Here is a 21,573-nt window from a genome sequence, read left to right as displayed (position 1 = left end):
CATTGTCTGACAATGGTTACTCTAGAGCAGAGCTAGGAAAGGTGCCACGTATACAGGACTGGATTACTGTACATTTTATCACTAAACACCATGCAGATTGTCATTATAAAACCATTAATGGAAAACTTCTTCAGACATCCAAACTATACAAAGACAGAGGTATGGTGAGCATAAAAACCAGCCTAAATTTCTTGTGACAGTGCTTGACAAAAGTAAAGAAAACCCACACAGAGTATCCGTTGCTGAAACATATAAGCATCTTTTCAGAAAAAATACTTACATATATCTGGATCTTTGCTTTTCTTTGTTTTGTTACTAAGACTTATCTCAAATCTATTAATATCAGATGAAAGATCACTAGGAGAAAAGACAGAGAACCTCAATTAGTACTATACTTGGCTGGCACTTACACTTTTCCTAATTTCATTTCAATCCTCAGCTATCCCTATCAGCCAAAGACACTTATATTAACAAAGGTAGTTAGGTGCCTATAAAAAATTCTGCCCATGCAGAATTTGGCTGAAAGGTTGGTGCTGTATAAAGACATAGACAGTATTTTTAAAAATACAGTAAAATAATATAGTGTTAAGAATCTTAAATGCAATGCAAATTACAAGTGAAATTCAATAATTCAAGATGACTAAGACTTACTCAAAGACAAATTCTTCTGACCACACAGGGTTCTGCCCTTCCCTGATGTGTGTTTTTGCTACCTGGACACTGTTCAGGTAGATGTTACAATATGGATTTGTAAAATGCTTTACTGGGAGCGTATGAGCTTCTTCTACATGCAAAATGAGACTGCTGACCTGAAAAAAAAATAAACAGAATTTATTTTTTGTTGCTAAAGTACAAATACAAAGCATATTAATGAATTTTTTATCCTCTGTGCAGAGATAATGTTAATATGTGAATACTGAACATTTTTAAGAGGCACAAGTGACAAAATAAGAGTAACTAAAGTTCTGAAAACAAATATCATATTTTTAAGGCATCATGTGTTCTTTTAAAATTATCTTTGGGGCATTAGGATTTTCAAATAACAACTTTTCTAGGCGCAGAAGATTTTACTGAAATCAAGGACTGGCACTTTGAGTAAGAGCCATGGACAATTCCAAACACAATGGTTTATTATTTGGTACTTTCCTAACAGATTATGTAAAATTCTCTTGTACAACCCATTACATTGTACTCCTTTATGTAGATGAGCATTGTCTTTGCCTTTTGCTTTGCTTTTGCAGTCTGAAGATTCCAATTTCACCTGCCACTTCATCTGTTAATTCACCTAATTTAGTTCATTTATTAGAAGTATCCAAAAATTTTTAATGTTCACAACTAAATGTTGTATTTTATTCCTTTTTATTCCTTTTCTTTATACTTTTCTCTACTACCTATAAAAAACCAACTACATTCAATGTTCCTAAGATTTAAAAATATGAGGAATTCTTGAAGTATTTCCCCATTATTCTGCAATCATTACAGACTTAAATGTATAAGACTGACTGTCCTCTGTCTCTGAGGAAATTCCAGCACTTTCAAAGGCCGAGAGATATTAAGGCTCAAGAATGTTCAGGCATGTACGTGTTATTGAAAATTAAATCATTATTTAAAGGAGTACTTTATTTACATGTCATATACATTTTTATAAAATTTGTTCACATGCCATATAGATTTTCGAAGTTTCCCATATGAGGCACATTTTTGAAGTTGCTGACATCTTTACACTTTTATTCAAGATTTACTTCTACTGAAAGGAAAAGTCTGAGATTTATCCATATCATTTTGCAACGAAGAGGCAAAACACTCCTCCACATGCACCACCAACCCCACAATATCAGCTTCACCTGACGCAGGCGCTTATTTGATGTTCCTGGACTGGTTTTTCTTAAACTGCAAAACATCTGCAGAGCTTTCATCCAGTCCTAAAAGAGAAGGACACAGAATCGTGAAACGGAACCAAGTCAGACACAGCTTCTTGCAGTGGAACAGACATATTTAAAAGAAGAGTATCTGAAATTTCACTTTAGCTTAGCAAAACCTAAGTTTCCTGTAATTCCAAAGTACACATTTGAATATTAAAGCAAATTTCTTATCTTTACTGAGCAAAACCTCATAAAGGATTTGCAAATCTGAACCACTTTCTCTTTTATAACTATCAAGCATTACTAATGGACATACAGTGTGACCTTTACCAATCTTCCAGTCTAGCAATACTACGTGAAATTACAAATTGTATAAAAAATTAAGCAAAACTTTTTTGCTTCTGAGAAAATTACATTTCACAAGTCAAACTGGTCTGATTATTCTCTCCAGTACTCCTGTATGGCAGTCATAACACTGTGTATACTTCAAACAAAAACTATAACATTAACAGAGAAACACAGAGCATATATCCAACATTCCCCAGTTTGCTCACAAAAGCATACAGCAGAGTGGATGAATGGAATCCATTCTGGTCATAGAAATAAACAGTTTGTCTAACACTAAACTGCCTGCAGAACCTTTGTCTATATATTTATTTTTTTAAAACAAATAAGCTGCTAAGAGGCATTGTCAACTTGCCAGGCCACCTCTGAAAAAGTCACCCCAGTGTGAAAAAGCTAACAGGGAAGCTTTACAACGGGTCTTTGGAAGGTGGAAGATATGTTATAGCTTCATTCTCTAGTTTCTGTCCCCCAACCATTAAATTTTGTATATTTCTTGTGAAGCATAAAATTCAGGTTTTGAGCAACAGCCTTCTTAAGTCTGTATCTCAAAGATCCGCCATCCACTCTCAAAGTACAATTTAACAATGTCATTAAAACCCCCACAACCCTGCTTCAATCTTACCCCTCACAATATCCTTCACATTTTAAAAATACAGCAATATGTACTGCAGCTATTCTCAGCTAGACCACTTTGTGAGTCAGGCTTCTGCTTTCAAATCCTTCCACGGAAGGAAAAGCTTTCAGCTACATACCACGAAGTTTCTATTCTTCTATGAAATGTTGCACAGTAAAGAAAGCTGAACTTTCTTGAAAGAAATATCTGTAAACTTTTCTGGGCCAAAGCCATGTTATAAAGAAACCTGAAACAATTGCATTTTGTATACATACAGTGAAACAGCCTGTTAAGAAGATCAAAACCAAAAGAGGATTATACTAAATGTCCAGGAAACAAGACAGGATATTCTGTCTTCAACACATTCTTAATTCTTCTACTTTTTAGATCACAAAAGATTTTACAGATGTGACAAAATTAATGTGCAGTAAGGGGCATGGACATTAATTTATATATTCTCAATTACTATACAAAACACTGCATCTCAAAGACAGTACAGTGAAAGCTGTGTGACAAATGTGACTACACAATTCTGATGGCATCTCAGCTAATTCCACAAATTTGCATTCATTTAACAGGAAAATTTATGCTTTACTTTATATACAGCACAAGAAAAATACTGTATTTATATAGGCTTCATGCTCTGGTGAATAGCAGTCTATTATAAGTGCTCTAAACAGTTTTAATTCCATTCAAATAAAATCAAATGCAAAGCTTAAACTTCTGATGCAAGAGGTATACTTCAGATCTGAGGGCTTTCAGAGCTTAAAACTTAAAAAATAAGAACATCGTGTCATTTTAGATATCCTCTCCTGCTGGAAAATGAGTTTCAGAGAAGTAGGCTCCTATCTCACAATTCTTAATCAGTGAACATAACTGTTAAGAGAGCAAGTAACAAAAGGATACCATATAAAACCAGAAAACTTTATGTTTTATGCACCATCAGGGTCCAAGATTATGAACAACTACCAATTTATAAACAGGACGAACAACTGCAAAAGACAGGTGTTCAATATACTTTGATCACTGAGCACACATGCATGCATTAGCATTTCATTTCACTTTATTTATTTCAGTCTAAAGTAAAAGTCTTACTTACTATGCTGGAAAAGTCCTAGAGAGTGAATTGAACTATGTCAAGAAATGTATATGTTCTTCAAAAACACAGAATGGAAAATAATAGAAGTTCAGTCCATGGGACCTGACTAGAATTTGTCCAAACAAAAACCCTAAAGAGCACGTAATATAGATGCTGGATTCTCAGCACAAACCTCTTCCCTGACAAGTCTGCTACTACTCCATGTTAGCACCTCCTAATATAACCACTAAGTACTTGTGATAACGCTTCCTGTTTCAGAAGGGCAACATCATTAAACAACACAAGACAAAAAGTTACTTTTTTACACTTAGCAACAAAAGCTCTCACCTGTGCTTGTTCTGGAGTTTCGCCTGCAAAGTAAAAGATGTAATGCTCTTCACTAAAGTGCTGAACTACTATCTGAAAACAGTTTGGCCTTAAAAATAAACAAAACAAAAACGTAAGTTTTATTAATCTTCACATATTAACGGACATCTTCCCTTGATCTGTGCCAAAACAAAGTTTACACTGAATTAACAGATTTCTGCTGTTTGTCTGTAAGGAACACTGCATATTCCATCAATTTTTGTTCGTCTACATGTCATCATCACAACACGAAAAGAGAAAGAACTCCAATGAAAAGATTCCTCAGGCCCTTCAAAACTCCTTCAGAGTATTGATAAATTATTAGAATGTTCTGTACTGAAGAGGCATGTATGCTGACTTACAGCCAGAGGAAAAAAAACCAGCCATCTGAAAAAACTTATCAACAAGGACTATTCCTAGAGAGTTTAAAAGCAGCAGAGGTTCAGCATTAGTTCACAAGCAGTTAATCATACATTAAGGATTTGTTCTTTCAGGAAACAATATTAACTTAGAAAATCCCCTATCTGAATGTGTCCCATAGCTCTCATGACGAATGCAGTATGTACTGGACCACACACCAAACATTAGTGTACGTGACACAAAACTATACAACCTTAAATGCCACAGAAGTACCGACTTCACTGTACTGCTGAGGAAACAGCAAAGGCAGTTTTCTACCAGTTACCTGAAGTGCAGGAAGAACTTTGTCTCAGCTGTAGTTCATCACTAACAGCTTCCTAAGTTGCTCCTACACACCTGTGGTACCACCTAGTGCCCAACTACACTCTAAGCCACAACACAGGGTTTCTTGAAAGCTGTTCAAGAAACATAACCAAAATGTTCCTTTATTACAATATACACCAAAGCTTCCTGCATAATTGTCAACCTACATAAGGAACGTATCAGTAATTTTTTTAGATACTCTTTATCTACATACATGCTCCTCATTCCAGTATTTAGATGGAGGGTTTTTTTCAAAATTATTGAAAAGATTTTAAAAGAACCCAAACAGATAAAAAAACCCACCAGTCTTTGCAGTTTAGGAAATGCCACTAATTTTAAGCATGTCTTCATGTTTTTTCACAAAAATAAACAGAAGGTGAGTATGTATAATTTTTAATAAATACTGAGATCCTTAGGATAACCAGAATTTCTAATTTCTATCATTTATTATATAAGTAAATGCACTTATTTCTTCTAAAAAACACTATAATACAGGCCAGTGGAGTTGTTTTTGTAACTACCAATGAACAAATATGTAAACTCTTTCTTGGTAATTACTAATAATATCTGAAATACTTTTGATTCTCAGCATATTTTGAACATCAAAATATTACAGGATATAATCTTCACATCAAATCTTATCCCTGAATATAGTAATTATGCAAAAAAATTTTCCTGTGGATGTTTAATCATATGAACTAGTTTACTACTAAGTTGGTCAAATGTAACAAAAGTACTAGTTCTCATACAGAAAAGCACTTACAGACTTCATCTAACCGGGTTAGTTTTCAAAGACCTACCAAAAGAATGTAGAACTTTTTGAATTGACAAAATTCTTTATCAATTTTTGGTTCAATACGATTAAAAAAAGCCAGTGTCCTACCTGCCAAACAAACTGTCATGTACTCCATAGACGGAACATACACTAAGGTCTATTAGTCCTTTGGGTTTTGTGGCTCGTTTTTCACTCTCAAAATAAATAAGCTGGGCATCATTCCCCTCTAATATAAAGTACAAGTTTTTCCATCTTTTTCCTTTACCTGTACAAGAGTCAAGAAAAAAGTTATAGTACTTTTTAAAAGAACATGTAAATTTTGCACATGAAGAAAAGAAAAGAGGGCAGTACAGTTTTTGCCAAATTCCAAACAGAAGAACAATGTACAGGTAATCACGCGGGTTATAAAATCAGCATACATACTCAATTTTACACAACGTGACGAAAACCAGACCCTCTTCGCAGATGCAGGTAGAGTTGCAAAAGGTTCCTTACACATTTTCAGGATTAAGCAAGTGCCTATGAGCTGCCTGAACAGTGAGCTCCTATCACTGTTCTGACTGTATCTACACAGATTGCAAATAATAACAGTGTAGATCAAATTTATTATATTTTTATTACTAAATAGACTCTTGATATGACAAAGTTACTCCTAAACTCTGATCAATGTTTAACAGATTGCATTACAGCATCTTAAAGCAGTATGGCTGAACAACAGAAATGGAAATATATTGTATGCAAACTTAAATCAGAATCAAGCCCCAAACACAACCATATCTAAGAATTTAGCTGGTTCCACATATATAAATACAAACACTTAATGAAAATATACTTTATTTAGTGAGTTTGAACACTACCTTGATAAGGATGCCTAGTTTTTGTGCTGTGGTCTGATTTTTTTCAGAACTGCCAACCAATATTTTTATACTGTATGTAATTTCAGGTATCATGTCCTTCTATTCTCAAACTACTTAAGGAAAGATCTTTCATCCTCCTCACACACTTTCTAGAACCTTTTGTCCACTTCAATTTTGCTCTTTCTAGTACCATTACTACACTAACCTCACTAAGTATGCATGTTCAACTAGGAGGTGCTGACCTCCACCCTCTGGTGACCAGCAATAGGGCACAAGGAAATAGAACGAAGCTGCAGCAGGGGAAGTTCAGGCTGGCAAAAGTTCTTCACTGAGAAGGCAGCTCATCCTTGGAACAGGCTCCTCAAGGAAATCCTTGCAGCAACATGCCTGTCAGGGGTCAAGGAGCATCTGGACAATGCTCTTAGTCATGTGGTTTTGCTTTCAGTAGACTCATGAGGAGCATGATCCTTATGGGTCCTTTCCCATTTAAAATACTCTATGATTTTGTGATCCTTATCTGATTTTTTTTAAGAATAAAAAAGTAATAGAAGCAAACATAACTCACTTTTTTTCAGAAGATAACCTTTTTTGACAATATTTTTGTAAAATGCATCCTTTGTTTTCCGACGAATTGTATTGTAGATTTCTCTTCCTTCCACTGTATCATTAAGCACTTGTTCTTGGTGCTGGAAAACATGTAAGAAAAACATACTTTAAGCTTGGAAACTGCCATTAAAAAATGTATACTATGAAGTTGCAACCAGGATCATCTTACTGAATGCTACCAACTCAGTACTATTGTTCTCTCGTGTATTTTAGCAAAACAACATAATATTTCATACAAAACACTTGTTAGAAATGTAATATAACTATTTCCATATTTCCAGAATGGACAGAAAAAAGCAGGATCTTTCCCTCTGATTTCTGTTAAATTTATTTATGCAAGTCTTTAAAGATATATCTAGCTTCTAGCTAGATGTCTAGTCATGGACCCAAGTAATCATGGATAAACTCTGAAGCAACAAAAATGGTGCAGAACCAACTCACTCAAAGTGGCACAGTCCTTCATTAATCTCATTAGAACTCACATGTCCTAACTGAACAGAACTCAAGACAAGAGAAGAAAACAGAAACAGGAAACAGAAAAAGGATAAATTCACACAGAAAATGGCAGGATCTGAAAATGCAAGTAATAAACAAGAATAGCCAAAACCAAAGCTAAGTCTGACCTTACCAAGTAAGGTGATGAGCAGAAGTTCTTTATCCATAAGAAAACATGAAAAGCAAGACTGTCAAGCAGTGAGAACAGAACTGAGATGCTGTCCATAATATCATCTCAACACAAGGAGCAGTGCACAAAACAACAAATCTAGCAACAAATATTTTTAAGTAAATTTCATATTAGACGTGGGAAGTCAGTCAGACTGACCCTAAAAGAAAGTAAAACTTGAGAATTTTTTTCCCCTCAAAATGGAGCATAGTGGTATGTGAAAGGGAGGTACACAAAGCAGAACATTAACTGCACCACTGACCACTAAATTTTGCAACAAAGTCACAAGTGTATCTGGCTAGTTTAAAAGGATCTGAAGTACTCTCACATGGAGAATAGTTTATTAATACAAACGAAAGTTTATTAATACAAGAACTGTAAGCACATATGCAAAAAGCTAAAATGAAGAGTTACTGCTGTGATTCAAGAGGAATGATAGAACATGAGGAAAGTTACTAGTAAAGTGTTTCAAGGAGCAGTGTTGGAATTCATATTTGCTTTCTGTTCCAACCATATTAATAAGCATGAGTTAAAAGCAGCAAACAATAGGGAAGCACTGAGGACACAAACACAGTTTGCTTGTGGGAGGTGGTGAGTGATGGCCTTTGCATCACCCCACCACCCCTTCCTTTGCTTATTAAACTGTATTTATCTCAACCCAGGAGTTCTTTTGCTTTTCCCCCCCTATCCCACAGGAGTAGGGAGTGAGCAAACTAAGGTGTGGGTCCTTGGCTGCTCACCAGGGTCAACCCACCACAGAAAACTACATGTATTCTAGGATATTTGTTAAGTGCTTTCCTCAACAAGAAAGGGAATTACCCATGACATGGTACTCTAAACTATTCTGGTCCACTGTGTTCAAGAAAGGCAAGTTCACACCAAAACTGGTGGCAGCAGGGCAGCTACAAGAACATTACAGAAAGTGACAGGATCAGCTTTGGTGTGCTTAGCTTGGTGAACAGAAGAAATGTCCTCATATTAATATGAAAGATCTCCCAAAGGGATAGGAACTGACTGTAACTCTATTTAGGGAGGACAGGAAGGCAAATTTCTAACCATTGAAACAGGAAAGCTTGGGAACAAAGGAGGAATAAAATATGCATGTAAATGTTACAACTAAATATAAGCTCAGGAAAACCTATAGGTTTTTATTACTAGTTTTTATTACTAGTGGTCTCTCAGAATCAACATCTGCTATGGGGCAAGGGTGCTCCAGAACAAATGCTGCAATCCCAGCCCTGAAATCATCCCTGAAGCTTTTCTGTGGGTACAGGTTTCCTCTGACAGGAGAAAAAACCCAGACACAGAAGAAAGGAGGGCAGACTGGTTCCCTTAGTCCCTAATGTGGGACTAAGTCACAGCATGGTTGAGCCAGGGACCAGAGCAAGGGGCACAGAGCAGAGGCTGAACACCTAACAGGACAGAGTGAGCTTACCATATTTTCTGCTGACTACAAGCCAACCTTTGGTACGTGAATGCATTTGAGGATAAAATAAAAAGAAACAGACCAGCTGAAAACATTAAAACTGGAGATGAAGCTGTTTAACTACCTGTATCTCTGCTGTAATGCAGCTCATAAACTGATTTGATAATGATTCAGTATGTAACTTCAACATTAAACACTCAGAGATGAAATCTTACCTGCATTGGAACAGGATCTTTTAGGTAATATCCTTCAACAATCTGTTCTTTTCTATAGTGCTCAATGATGTCAGCAATACTGTTTCAATAAGAAAAAGAAGATTGAAATGTTAAACTCATTAATTTTTCCTCTGTTTGACAGTCTGCTTTTCCATACAACCATACAAAACTTTCTCACAGTTTTAATAAAATCAAGTGTTAATCATCATAACCTTCCTTGTAGCAATGAGAATTTGCTAATATACTGAAGTCAAGAAAGTTCACAAAACCGTATTCTCAGCACATATTAATTCTAAACTCTGCAAAATATTTTAATGAGTTGCTTAAAATGCCAAATGAGGCCACTGCACTTTCCACATTTAAGTAGCACATGTGCATTACCCACTTTCCAACTAGGTTGAAAATTGCTATTTCATTGGCAATAATTTTCCAGGTCCTAGAGTAACTAGGGAAGGAGAATGGGAGATACTCAAAGTGCAATCTCCTTCTAGGCTGTGTGTGCAAAGATAACAAACAAGGCATGTGTTCAACACAGGAACAATAGCTGATACTGTAAAAGTAACCTCAAAAACTTCTAAATAAAGCTATATCAAGGCATCTTAGTTCACTTTTCTTTCCCTGCAATTCTGAAGCTATGAACTACTGCAAGCTTGATATAACAATCTTCCCACACGTACTTTTAGTTTTCAGGTATATAGAACGACATGAATTTCTGTTTCAGTTTCAGGGAAATCAAATAATTAATTTCAATTATATCTGAGCTGCATAAGCCATTTTCTGCATAAGAATTTAAACTGTGTAACATGACATAAAATAATGACTTGGTCATTTTTTTTAACAATAGCTACTGCCAACGTTTTGTAATCAATAAAACAGCATTGCATAACTTTTATCTCTCATTTAATCAGGACTGCCGTGACCATCAATGCATTCTCTCCGTCCTTGATTAAATATGCCAGTGTAAGGAGCAGGTGCCTAATTTCTTCCTACTTTTTAATATGGGTTGAAGGACAAACTCAGTTGTATTTTAAAACTCCTTTTCTAGTAAAGAGTACCATACAGACTAAGACTCCATGCCTTGATGGACGCTCTGCAGCCTCTGCTCCCGCTCAACTCAGATGGTCACCTACCTTACCACTACAACAGCTCAAATGCCTGAATGCTGAAACAAAGATACCAGGTATCTCCAGACATGTACACTACAGAATGTGAATCTGCAAGTGATCAGAGCTATCTAACATGTGTAACATCAAGCATAAAATCACACTGACCACAAAACTTATCTAGGGGAAAATGAATCATAGCCCTCTTCAGCATTTGACAGGAACAGAAATCCTACTTATACAAACCACGTAAAGGAAGGCATAAATAACCCTAAATTAATTAAACCTAAATTAAATTAACCATAAATAAAAAACAAACAACCAAAAAAACCCACAAACAAACAGACAAAAAAACCCACAAAAAAACCAAACAAAAAACAGCTAAACTGCTAGACTTGGTTTTATAAGACATAAATAGAAATGGATCTCAATACTACATTACAGTTACTTTGGTAATTTTAAAATGCTCAGCATAGGGCTTATTACATTCCCCAGATCTCAGCTACTTGCATGATTTGAAAAGTATCTCACCATCGTGAACAGTATGGTTTTTTTAAGTATGATTTGAAAGTTATTACAACAGCAAACATTTCAAATAACAAAGAATACAGAAAGCAGTACTAAGTGATACCAATTCTATACGCTATTAAATTACAAAGACAAAAAACATTAAACCCATATCATTCAGCTCATCACAATACAATCAATCTACCAGTTGAATCAAAATTATCTTCCAGTTGTCTATTAAACTTTCAAATTGTGCTGTCTATCAAAACTCGAGGTAACTTGAAAGCTTGTTCACTCTATAAACTATTGAGTCAAGGTTTTTTTAAGTTTTCCTTTGACACAGAATCTCTAGAAACAAAGAATCATCTCTAATTTTATAGCTTTTTCTGAATGCCACCCGTTACACAGGTTAAATTTTGGAAGAAGGTAGATAGAGGAAATGAAAGGACAGAAAAAGGGCCTGGTATGCTTTTCCTAACCACATGTTCTAAAATTAGAAAAATTACTGAAACACTAATAAATGCTTATCTTCTACAAAGCAATTTACATAAAGAATGGTGGGAGCACACACAAAAGGAGCAGGTTACTGGAAAAAATTACGTCGGCCTACGTAGCAAAGAATATGAAATGATCACCCAAGATAAATTCTTCTGGAATACAAGAAGACATACTGTTGCTTTTATAGGTTATTGTGATTCTAGTCCCACATTTTGACATACAAAATATCCAATAAATAAAACAACTTCTTTTGGTTTGTGTTTCCTTACTATACTTACTTTTTACTTTTATATGGAAAATCTTAGTCTACCATTTATTGATACTACAACTGTAATCAGTACTCTGCAAACAAAGAGCGGGTTGTTTTCATTTTATCTTTTGTCCCAATTACAATCGCCAAACTGTAAGAGAATACGAAAAATACTATCAAGGATGATTTTGTAAAGATCTAATCAGATTTCAAAGGAGATACTTTGAGAGCACTTATGAAACAGCTTAATATAAAAAAGCTTATAGTTAATGGACACTGTCAAACAGATGCAGGTAACCAAGAAGCAGCACTTCTCAGAGCCAAAATTTTAACCTTGAAGAAAAACACTACATTTTTACAGAATCCACGATGAACTCACTGCACCAAGAAATACTTGTAGTCTCATTACCTTGCACATAAATCCACGCTTTTCATATTTCTGTTCTGGATTCAATACCTATTGTTCAATTTCAGACTCTTCTGATTAGTCAATACAACAAAACCACATTAGTCTTCCCATGTTAAAATACTTCTTACAGTGTCCACATTATTGAACTAGTACAAGAATTTAAAATCCCACAAAGTTATTCACTTTTTCCTGCTCCTTAATTCATGCCATCTGCAGTAGATCTTACATCACAGAATTTGGGCAAGTTAGCATCTTCATTTTGGGGTCTTATCTTGCACTGCATTCTTCATCACGTTAGAATTTCCAGCAAATTTACTAACCTGCCACACATACTAAGTTGGACTGAATGTGATTACAGTAGTAATCCTCCAAAACATGCAACAAAACTGAATCAGATCCTCTTTCACAGTGAGGAAGATCTCTGGAAACTAAGTACCAAAATACTTAAAAAAAAAAAAAAATGCTTAAAGCATTCTGTCATAACTTACTGCTACTTAACTTCACAATTTAGTTTTTTGTTCAACACCATAGAATCTCCTTCAGACAAATGTAATCCATGCCTTAAGTAAATCCAGCAGAATTGTAATCACTTCATGTAGTAACTTTCTGAAGTAACACTATTTAATGCTGCAAAACCATTTGAGCCTAATAAGAGTTCCACTAACTTGCTGACAAATTTGACATCACCTAGGGTGAGGGCTCCTGGCCTATCGTCCTCCTAATAAGCCATGTAATTAGAAAATGTGCAAAAGAGCATTTACCTTCACAAAAGGCTGACACTGCAGCTCGCCTGGTTTTCAATGAGGATGTCTGGAGGCCAGACTGATTAATGAAGAAGGTATTCAAGCAGCCTAGGTGTGGCACAGGCATAGGTTCATAAGGGTCCAATTGTTTAGCCTCAAACCATCGTCCATGTGAAGTCATATGACAAAGTCCACTGAACTTCTTAGTGAGGAGACCTCGACATTTTCTCAGACACACCAGCTGCTGGATGTCTACCCACTCAGAAGCCAAGCTGGAAGTGAGAGAAATTCTCTACTGGGATGAAGAATGCCCTGGTTCTAAGTGACCAAGACTGGAAAAATGCTGATTTTTTGAGGCAGGCAATGACCTCCATCAAAAGAGGAAGGCAAGTTTTCTCTACTGAGAAGTATTCCACCTACAGGAACTCTAAAAACAAGACTACCAAGGATGGAGGTGTACTGATAGCTTCTTCCACAAAAGGGGACACATATCTCATTATTTCTCTTTCTTTTTGTACAAATTACTATATTTTTGCACCAACGGTAGAACAAGTACATCTCAAATTTGCTCTCTGAACTGATCTGTATTTCTTTTCCAGGTATAGCATACATATTAAAATGCAATTTAATAACTTTTTCTAACAATGAAGATGTTTTTCCCCTTTCTTGTGAATACCCATTTCTATCATTTGAAAACTCTAATGATTGTCTCAGATAAAATTAACATTTCTATTATCCCTTTTCAAATAGCCAAGAACACACTGAGTAGTTTCCAAGCTACTTCCAACAGAGAGCATTCTCCTAATTACAGATCCACAGTCTATGGATCCACATGACCCTTATAAATCCACAATTTACAGTGTGACTGAACTGGTCTGCAGAAGGACTAATACTTCAAGAAAAAAAAGGTACACTGGGGCTCTTTAAGCTTTAAGAACTTGCTCAGTTACAGGTAACTACTAAGGAAGTTAGGGAAAATAGTTTCTATAAAGAAAACCATAGTCTTAAAAGCATAGCAGTAATTATAAACAGAATCAAGTTATGCAAGTATAAAATACAAACAATGCTTTTTGCCATCAAAACTTACCTATTATAGTATCTGCCTCCCATCATAAACTGATTGTTTGATGTTGGACATATTTTAAAACGCTGAATATTTTCACTGGTCCGAAAATAAAGTGAATAATCCCCAGGGGTATTATCTGAAGGCCTCACAAGAAAACTGCACACCTGACCAACTGAAAAGATATCGTAACAGTGTTAATTTTCTTAAGTGTTCTCTATAAACCCCTGTTAAATCCATTTCCACCTAAATTAGGAAGAATCGCACACTTGAAGAAATACAAAGCCTGTAAGGTAAATTCCAGCAGTGATCTCCAATTAGGTGAACTAGGACTAAGCCATCAAAATTAATAAAAAATGGTTTAGTTGTAGCCCACATCATCTTTTCCACGTCTTTAAAAAAGCACTAAAAAAGGGTTGATAATGTTTTCAAAAAATAAGAATTTCTGTTCCAATATTTAAAGTAAGCTATTAAACAATATGGCTGAAAAATACTGATGTTTTCATTTAAAGAAATATTTGTTTTCAGAAAGTGCAAAGAATGTTTATAATATATTTTGTTTTAGGTATATAAAAGCCTAGTCTCCACAGCATTTTGAAGAAGACATCAAAAAGTGAAATAATTGATTACACATTTATTTATTTAAAAATTATTTAAATCAAAAATTATTACATTAACAGTACTAACAGCCACAACAGTTTTCCTCCAGTGTAGTTTTCTACTGAAGTAACAACCACAGGGATTTGAGACTCTTAAGATACTTACATATGTTCTGACATAAAAGCAAGTTTTGCCACACTCTAATATTAAAAGGATCCTTTTTGTGCCATTTCACTATTACTATTTCAATCAGAAATACATGTACCTGTCATCAGCAAATTGTAAGCCTCTTGTTTGGAGATCTTCCCGTGGAACCATCTTAACAAAGATGAAGAGAAAAATCAGAAAGCAAGACTACCAGCTCTCTGTTTTGGTTGTGGTGACATTCAAGGCTCTAGTACCTATGAATTAATCTTTATTTAAACAGACCTAATATATATATAGCTGAGACAATGAACATGCTACTTAATGATTCTGTTCCACCAATACCATGAAAAAAGTAACATTAACAGGTATATAAATAATTTCAATAAAAATATCCAACACTTGGAGCTGATGTCCAAATCCAACTGTTTAGAGATTAAAATGAATTGTCTAAAGAGTAGACAATTTGATAGGCATTATTTGAAGTCAGTATCATACAGCAGTTTACTTGAATCATGAAATCCAAAGCTCAAACAAGGAAGTTAAAACACTGCACAGAAAACCACAAACTCAAATTTGCCAGAGCTGTGGAAATAAAACCTAGCTTTGTTAGATTAATGAATACAAACTGCTTTGATCACACACCTTGTACCTTCCCAGAGTTCTGTGTCAGAGCAGTATTCCATAAAAGTTCAGCAGCCTCTGCCTTGTCTTAGTCTGATACTTAGCACTATTCAGTTGCTACAACTGCTACATGCTGCAGCTTAATATTCTGTATTCAAATGAAAGCTAAAAATATGGCTTCTTTATGTACCAGAAAAGAGCCCAATTTCTAACTTTCTTCCTATACTACCTTTAGGGTATGCTCAAGGCAATCTCCTCTGTATTTCTCTGAAAGGCAAACAAATGTTGAAAGACAGTATAAAAGTTCCAAATATCTGCTACCAGCTACTTTGCAAAAAAGTAAATAAAAAATTCCACATTTGAAGGGCTCCATACTGCCAAATTGATTAGCAGAACTCAGTACACAACAAACATACCAGCGAAATGCCTCCTTCAGCCACCAGCCTCTTGGAGACTGAAAAGTGGGCAACAGTGAAAAAGCAGCAAGTGCAAACTGACAAATGAGAACATCAGATTAAATAACCAAGCCACTAGTAATTTTTTATTTGCAACTCATCTTCCCTTTGTAGTACCTTAGAATCCTTTGGGTTGGAAGTTCATCAAGTCCAACCATTAACCCTGCACTGCAAAGTCCATCACTAAATCACATCTCGAAATGCCACATCTACACACATTTTAAATCCCTCCAGGACGATGATTCCACCACTGTCCTGGGCAGTGTATTCCCAGGTTTGACAACCCTTTCAGTGAAGACATTTTCTCTGATACCCAATCTAATTTTCTCCTGGTGTAATCTGAGGCTGTTTCTTCTGTCCTATCACTTGTTAGGTGCAGAGACAGATCCCCACATGGCTACAACCTCCTTTCAGGTAGTTGTAGAGTGAGAAGTTAACCCCTGAGCCTCCTTTTCTCCAGGCTGAGCCCCCTTTACTCCCTCTGCCACTCCTCATCACACTTCTGCTCCAGACCCTTGTCCTGTTCTGTTGCCCTTCTCTGGACTTGCTCTAACAGCTCAATGTCTTTCTTGCCATGAGCGGCCAAGAACTGAACACAGGATTTGAGGTGTAGCCTCGCCAGGGCCCTGTACAGAGAGATAATCATTGCCTTGGTCCTGCTGGCCACACTACTGCTGATCCAAGCCAGGATGCCATTGGCCTTCTTGGCCACCTGGGCACACGGCCAGCCATTGTCAACTAGCACCCCCATGTCTTTTTCCCGTATGCAGCTTTCCAGACACCCTTCTTTCCAGACTGTATTGCTGCCTGGGGTTGTTGTGATCCAAGGGCAGGAACGACCTCTTGACCTTGTGGAATCTCCTACCACTGGCCTCGACCCATCAATCCAGACTGTCCAGATCCCCCTGCAGAACCCTCCCATCCTCCAGCAGATCAACTCTACCACTCACAAGGCTAAAAGACACTTTTCTAACACTCTAGTATTTTAGTATTTCTAGTACTTTGCTCTCTCTCCAGTACTTATAGTACTCTACAGCAACTCTGTTCAAGAAATACTGCATTGTGCATATTTTGGCTGAAAGTGATTATACGTGGACTCATCCAAGAATTCAACACTGCAATATCCATTAGCAGTAGGTACACCTATCACAGGACCCTTTCATGTTAATTATCCATGCATCTTCAGCAGGTAACACATAAAAATGTCTTGAAACGAAAAAACAAATCTCTTTGGTAAAAAAAAAAAGCTTGGAAATCTCATAGTTGAAGTTTACAAACAGTTATGATTGCTTTTAATAACAAAACAAAAATCCTTACATTTTGCCTTCATGAGGATCTTCTTCTCTTCCCTATGAAAAAATTAACATATTAAGTGCATGACAACAGTACAGCTCAATTCAAAAAATAAATGTCATAAGTTAAGACCTTCTGTAGAAAATATACAAAACACTTAGAAGTCTGAGGCATTTTTGAACTACAGGGCTTACTACAATTCTGTGAAAAGTTTTCCTCTTCATTCATTAAGTGGAAATTCAGCCAAAATATGTTCTTTCAGAGGATTGTTTCTCTCATGTTTCAAGTCCTTTTTTAGAGGTGGTAACCTTCTAAAATCTCAACTTTCCTAAGCTTAAATTAGCCACTGACCTATCAGTCTACAGATCAACTCTAGTACTGCCACTTCAATTTAGTCATTCACATCCTGACACAGGTCTGAGAGAAGCATCTCGGGTAACACTGCTATAAGCAAAACACATGTACTGTACAGGAAAATATTATAAAAAGTACATTTTTCTTTTTTTTCCTCTTGTCAATAAATTTTTAAGCCAAATTTCACCCTTGTATGAAGAGAAAGACCTGCCACGACGCAAAATTACATTTTGTGGAGTTTGACATTTCACGGCAATGGTAAGAAATGCAACTGAAATGAGTAGCAGATTCTTCATCAGGACAGTCAAGTTTAGGGAATTGCTTAGCAAATTTACAGTACCATTTGTTTCTACCTGTATTTGGACAACACATGAATAGGCATTTTTGATACTGAATTAGGCTTAAAGGTTTGTTGCAGTATTCTAGAGCTACTAGATCAAATTACTTGGTTTAGAAAAGTACATAATTAGAAAACAAGCAACTAAATGTCACTAGTTTTTGTTCATTCAAATATTATTTTACAAAAAGCATCTCATTATTTTAAGAAATTTGAATACAAAAATTACTTACCACTTCTTCTACCAGGTCTTCTACAATAAGACCTTGTTCATCTGTCCGAAGGTTTGTAACCCACATCCAGCCATCTTCCAATTCATTATGGACAATAAACATGTCTCCTTTAAGGAAACTGAAGAGGGTTACAGTCAGAGATACAATCGTAATATAAACTTTAATAAACACAGTGAATTCTTGAGTATAATTTCCACAAAATGTTTGGGAAAACCTACTTGTGAAAAACGCATGAATTCATACCCCAAGCATATCATGTCTATTCTTCCTCACAGTTAAGAGGCCGCTATATAAAAGCTTTTGTATTTCTTATTTATGTTTGGTATCTAATATATACTTCGGTGCTATCAACTTAAAAAATAACACCACAACAACATTAAAAGACAGTAACATTGTTCTTTTATCAAGAGGGATCAAATACTAAACACAAGTAAAATAACCCTCAGTAGTCTATAAGAAAATAATATTCCTTTCATTGAAAAATAATCTTGCATAATAGAAGCTGTGGAATATCTGTTCTTTCTGTTCTTACATATGAAGACAAATGATACAAAGAGAGTGTAGAACAGCTACCAGAGAAGCTGCACAATTCACTTCATGAAATGCATAGGAAGCATTAACATACAGAATCACAAAATCAACTAGACTAGAAAAAACCTGAGATCATCAAGTCCAACCTATGACTGAACACCATCTTGTCAACTAGACTATGGCACTAAGTGCCATATCCAGTCTTTTCTCAAACACCTTCAGGGATGGTGACTCCACCAGCTCCCTGGGCAGTCCATTCCAATGTCTAATCACCCTTTCTGTGAAGAAATTCCTCCTAATGTCCAACCTAAAGCTCCCCTGGTACAGCTTAAGACTAGGTCCTCTCATCTTGTCACTAGCTGCCTGGGAGAGAAGCCTGACTCTCATCTGGCTACAACCTCCTTTCAGGAAGTTGTAGAGAGTGAGGAGGTCTCCCCTGAGCCTCCTCTTCTCCAGGCTGAACAGTCCCAGCTCCCTCAGCCTCTCTCATAGGACTTGTGCTCGAGTCCCTTCACCAGTCTCGTTGCTCTTCTCTGGACCTGCTCCAGCACCTCAATATCCTTCCTGAACTGAGGGGCCCAGAACTGGACACAGTACTCAAGGTGTGGCCTCACCAGCACTGAGTACAAGGGAAGAATCATTTCCCCGGTCCTGCTGGCCACACTGTTCCTGATACAAGCTAGGATGCCACTGGCCTTCTTGGCCACCTGGGCACACTGCTGGCTCATGCTGCTTCCCCCTGCCAGTAGCACTGCATGGTGTTGTTGTGCTCAAACTGTAGGACCCAAGCACCTAGTCTACGGGAGTTTCATTTCTGGAAGGTTAATGTAGGTTACTCCTTACCCCAAACTCAGGTCATATGAAAACCTTTCACTGCAGCACCGATTTTTCAATCAAGTTTCATGACACATTAGGGTACAGGAAAAGGAATAAAGGATCAAAGCTCATTAATTACTATTTCAGTCAAAAATTACGTAGCAAATGTCTATGGCATTTCTCTTATTTGAAACAGGTTAACAGAAAAGGCATTAACTTCAACAACAGCACACAGCAAGAATTAAAGAACAAAAAGCAACAAACCGCTATTGAAAACAAAGAATAAATTCAGCTGCTTTTGAACCTTAACACAAGACAGACAACAAGAACACATTCCATCAGCTGTACTGTTTCTACATAGAACACAGGCTGAAACTCAGTAATACTTCAAACTTGCTAAATATTAACTATGATATTAAAATTCTAAGTCAAGATTCTCTGAAATGCATAATGTCTTCATGAGCATATTAATTCAATCTAGAACAAAATGAGAACTTTGGTCCCAGCTATGCCATGTAAACTCAAAACCCAAACAGAAACTTCGCATTTCAGCTCTATCCTAAAAGAGGAAGAAAAGGTTTAATTTTCTACAATTTTTGTTATAATAGTAAAGTAATAAAATGCTTTTTCCTCTTAAGTTGGTAGGTGCAATAAGGCACTTAATGGACTCAGTCTCTCTTATTCTCACACATAATAGGAAGCCTTACTTGCAATATGCCATTGGAAAGGCCCTTCCTTGTCTTATCACCTTCTTAAAAAGCATAACCGCAAAACCAAATATCCTCATATCATCTTTTAAAGGGTCACATAGGACTGGACTGTGACCCTTGGAATACATTTCCTTTCCAAAGAGGATATAAAGCTCTCATACCTTTCGCTACATTTTAGGCTTATAGTCCCAAAGCCAAGCCAATTCCCAATTCTGGTGTACTACATCTACTTAAGAAACCAGAACTACTCCTTAATAAGATTAGAAATCACTACAAATCTCTTTCAAATACTCCTACTTTTCTATCTGAAAAAAAAATCCATTTAAAGAAAGCAATACCAATTCTAAGTAACCAGAAAATGCTCTTCTATTGAAAGGCCCTTTTTTCCTTTTCTTAAATTTATCGGTAGTCAAGGTTCACTTTCTAGTGGTTTGAATTGTTTGCTTTGAACTTTTTATCTACTAACAGTTCTGTGGCAGTTCAGGAAAAAACCTAGCTCACTTCTTTCACATACTCACATAAGGCATTTCCGCACAGAATTCTTTCACACAAACTTACTTTTTTGGTAAAAATCTAGGGCTTTTAAAAACTATAACATTACTAATTTTATTTCTATAAACTTAATGTACCTTCCCTTACAACTAATATAAACAAATACTGAGAATAAAAAGTCTTATTCTTATTTCCAATGAAAGAACAGAGAGGTATCATCCTTTAATCTGTGTTAAGTTTAAAGATGCAGCTGGGCAGTATTTGCCTATGAACATCTACTTAAATCCTCAGTATTCGTAAGTACTCTTGAGAATTTTGCAGCTACTACTATTATTCAAACATACCTTATTTCATCAGTTTCTGGCACTTTGGTGTAAGGTAGAATTGCTCGAACTCTCCTTCTGTCCTCCACAGGCTACAATGTAAGAGGAGAGATCAAAGATAATACTCTTCTCTATAGTGTAGAATCCTTCTCCCCAGCATTATGCTATTCTGAGGCAAAGGACTGGTAACATCACTTATATCTCCCCTGCCAGTTTTGAACTTTCAAAGCTCAAAACCACTGAGAGCTGGAAATGTATAATTCATACACTTAGCTAAGAGAGCTCTCATTTTAAACTTCTTTTGCACTTACACTGGAAGAAATGTCCAGAAGTTTAACATTTAGAAACATTGCTATTTAGGTTTTGGGTTTTGTTGCGTGGGATATTATGCAATGTTTTGTTTCATTTTAATTACTTATATTGTTTAAAGGATGGGCACGTGAAAGAAACCTTGGTTATCTCCAGACTGCATATTTTGAAACCATCGCTTGATACCACAGAGCAGTGAAGGTTACATTACAACAGTGCTCTTTATTAGCCAAGATCTGCACACTTTCT

At 36.1% G+C, this 21,573-nt stretch overlaps 1 protein-coding gene across 1 annotated transcript in view; it reads right to left on the bottom strand.

Moving 5' to 3' along the window:
* The window catches only part of RASA1 (RAS p21 protein activator 1), a 51,307-nt gene that overhangs the window by 11,520 nt on the left and 18,214 nt on the right, over window positions 1-21,573 (bottom strand). The window contains exons 4-15 of the mRNA XM_027719018.2: window positions 21,037-21,107; window positions 18,144-18,261; window positions 17,244-17,275; window positions 14,969-15,021; window positions 14,128-14,278; window positions 9,531-9,609; window positions 7,185-7,305; window positions 5,871-6,027; window positions 4,247-4,334; window positions 1,845-1,922; window positions 652-809; window positions 281-357 (exon numbers count right to left, since the gene is read on the bottom strand). Of these exons, the coding sequence (XP_027574819.1) occupies window positions 281-357; window positions 652-809; window positions 1,845-1,922; window positions 4,247-4,334; window positions 5,871-6,027; window positions 7,185-7,305; window positions 9,531-9,609; window positions 14,128-14,278; window positions 14,969-15,021; window positions 17,244-17,275; window positions 18,144-18,261; window positions 21,037-21,107 (1,183 nt within the window). The remainder of the gene's footprint in view (window positions 1-280; window positions 358-651; window positions 810-1,844; window positions 1,923-4,246; window positions 4,335-5,870; window positions 6,028-7,184; window positions 7,306-9,530; window positions 9,610-14,127; window positions 14,279-14,968; window positions 15,022-17,243; window positions 17,276-18,143; window positions 18,262-21,036; window positions 21,108-21,573) is intronic.

Source organism: Pipra filicauda, unplaced genomic scaffold (genome assembly GCF_003945595.2).
Source record: "Pipra filicauda isolate LSUMZ 115617 unplaced genomic scaffold, ASM394559v2 scaffold31_size4109673_pilon, whole genome shotgun sequence".
Lineage (NCBI taxonomy): Eukaryota > Metazoa > Chordata > Aves > Passeriformes > Pipridae > Pipra > Pipra filicauda.
This window is presented reverse-complemented; position numbering and strand designations above follow the sequence as displayed.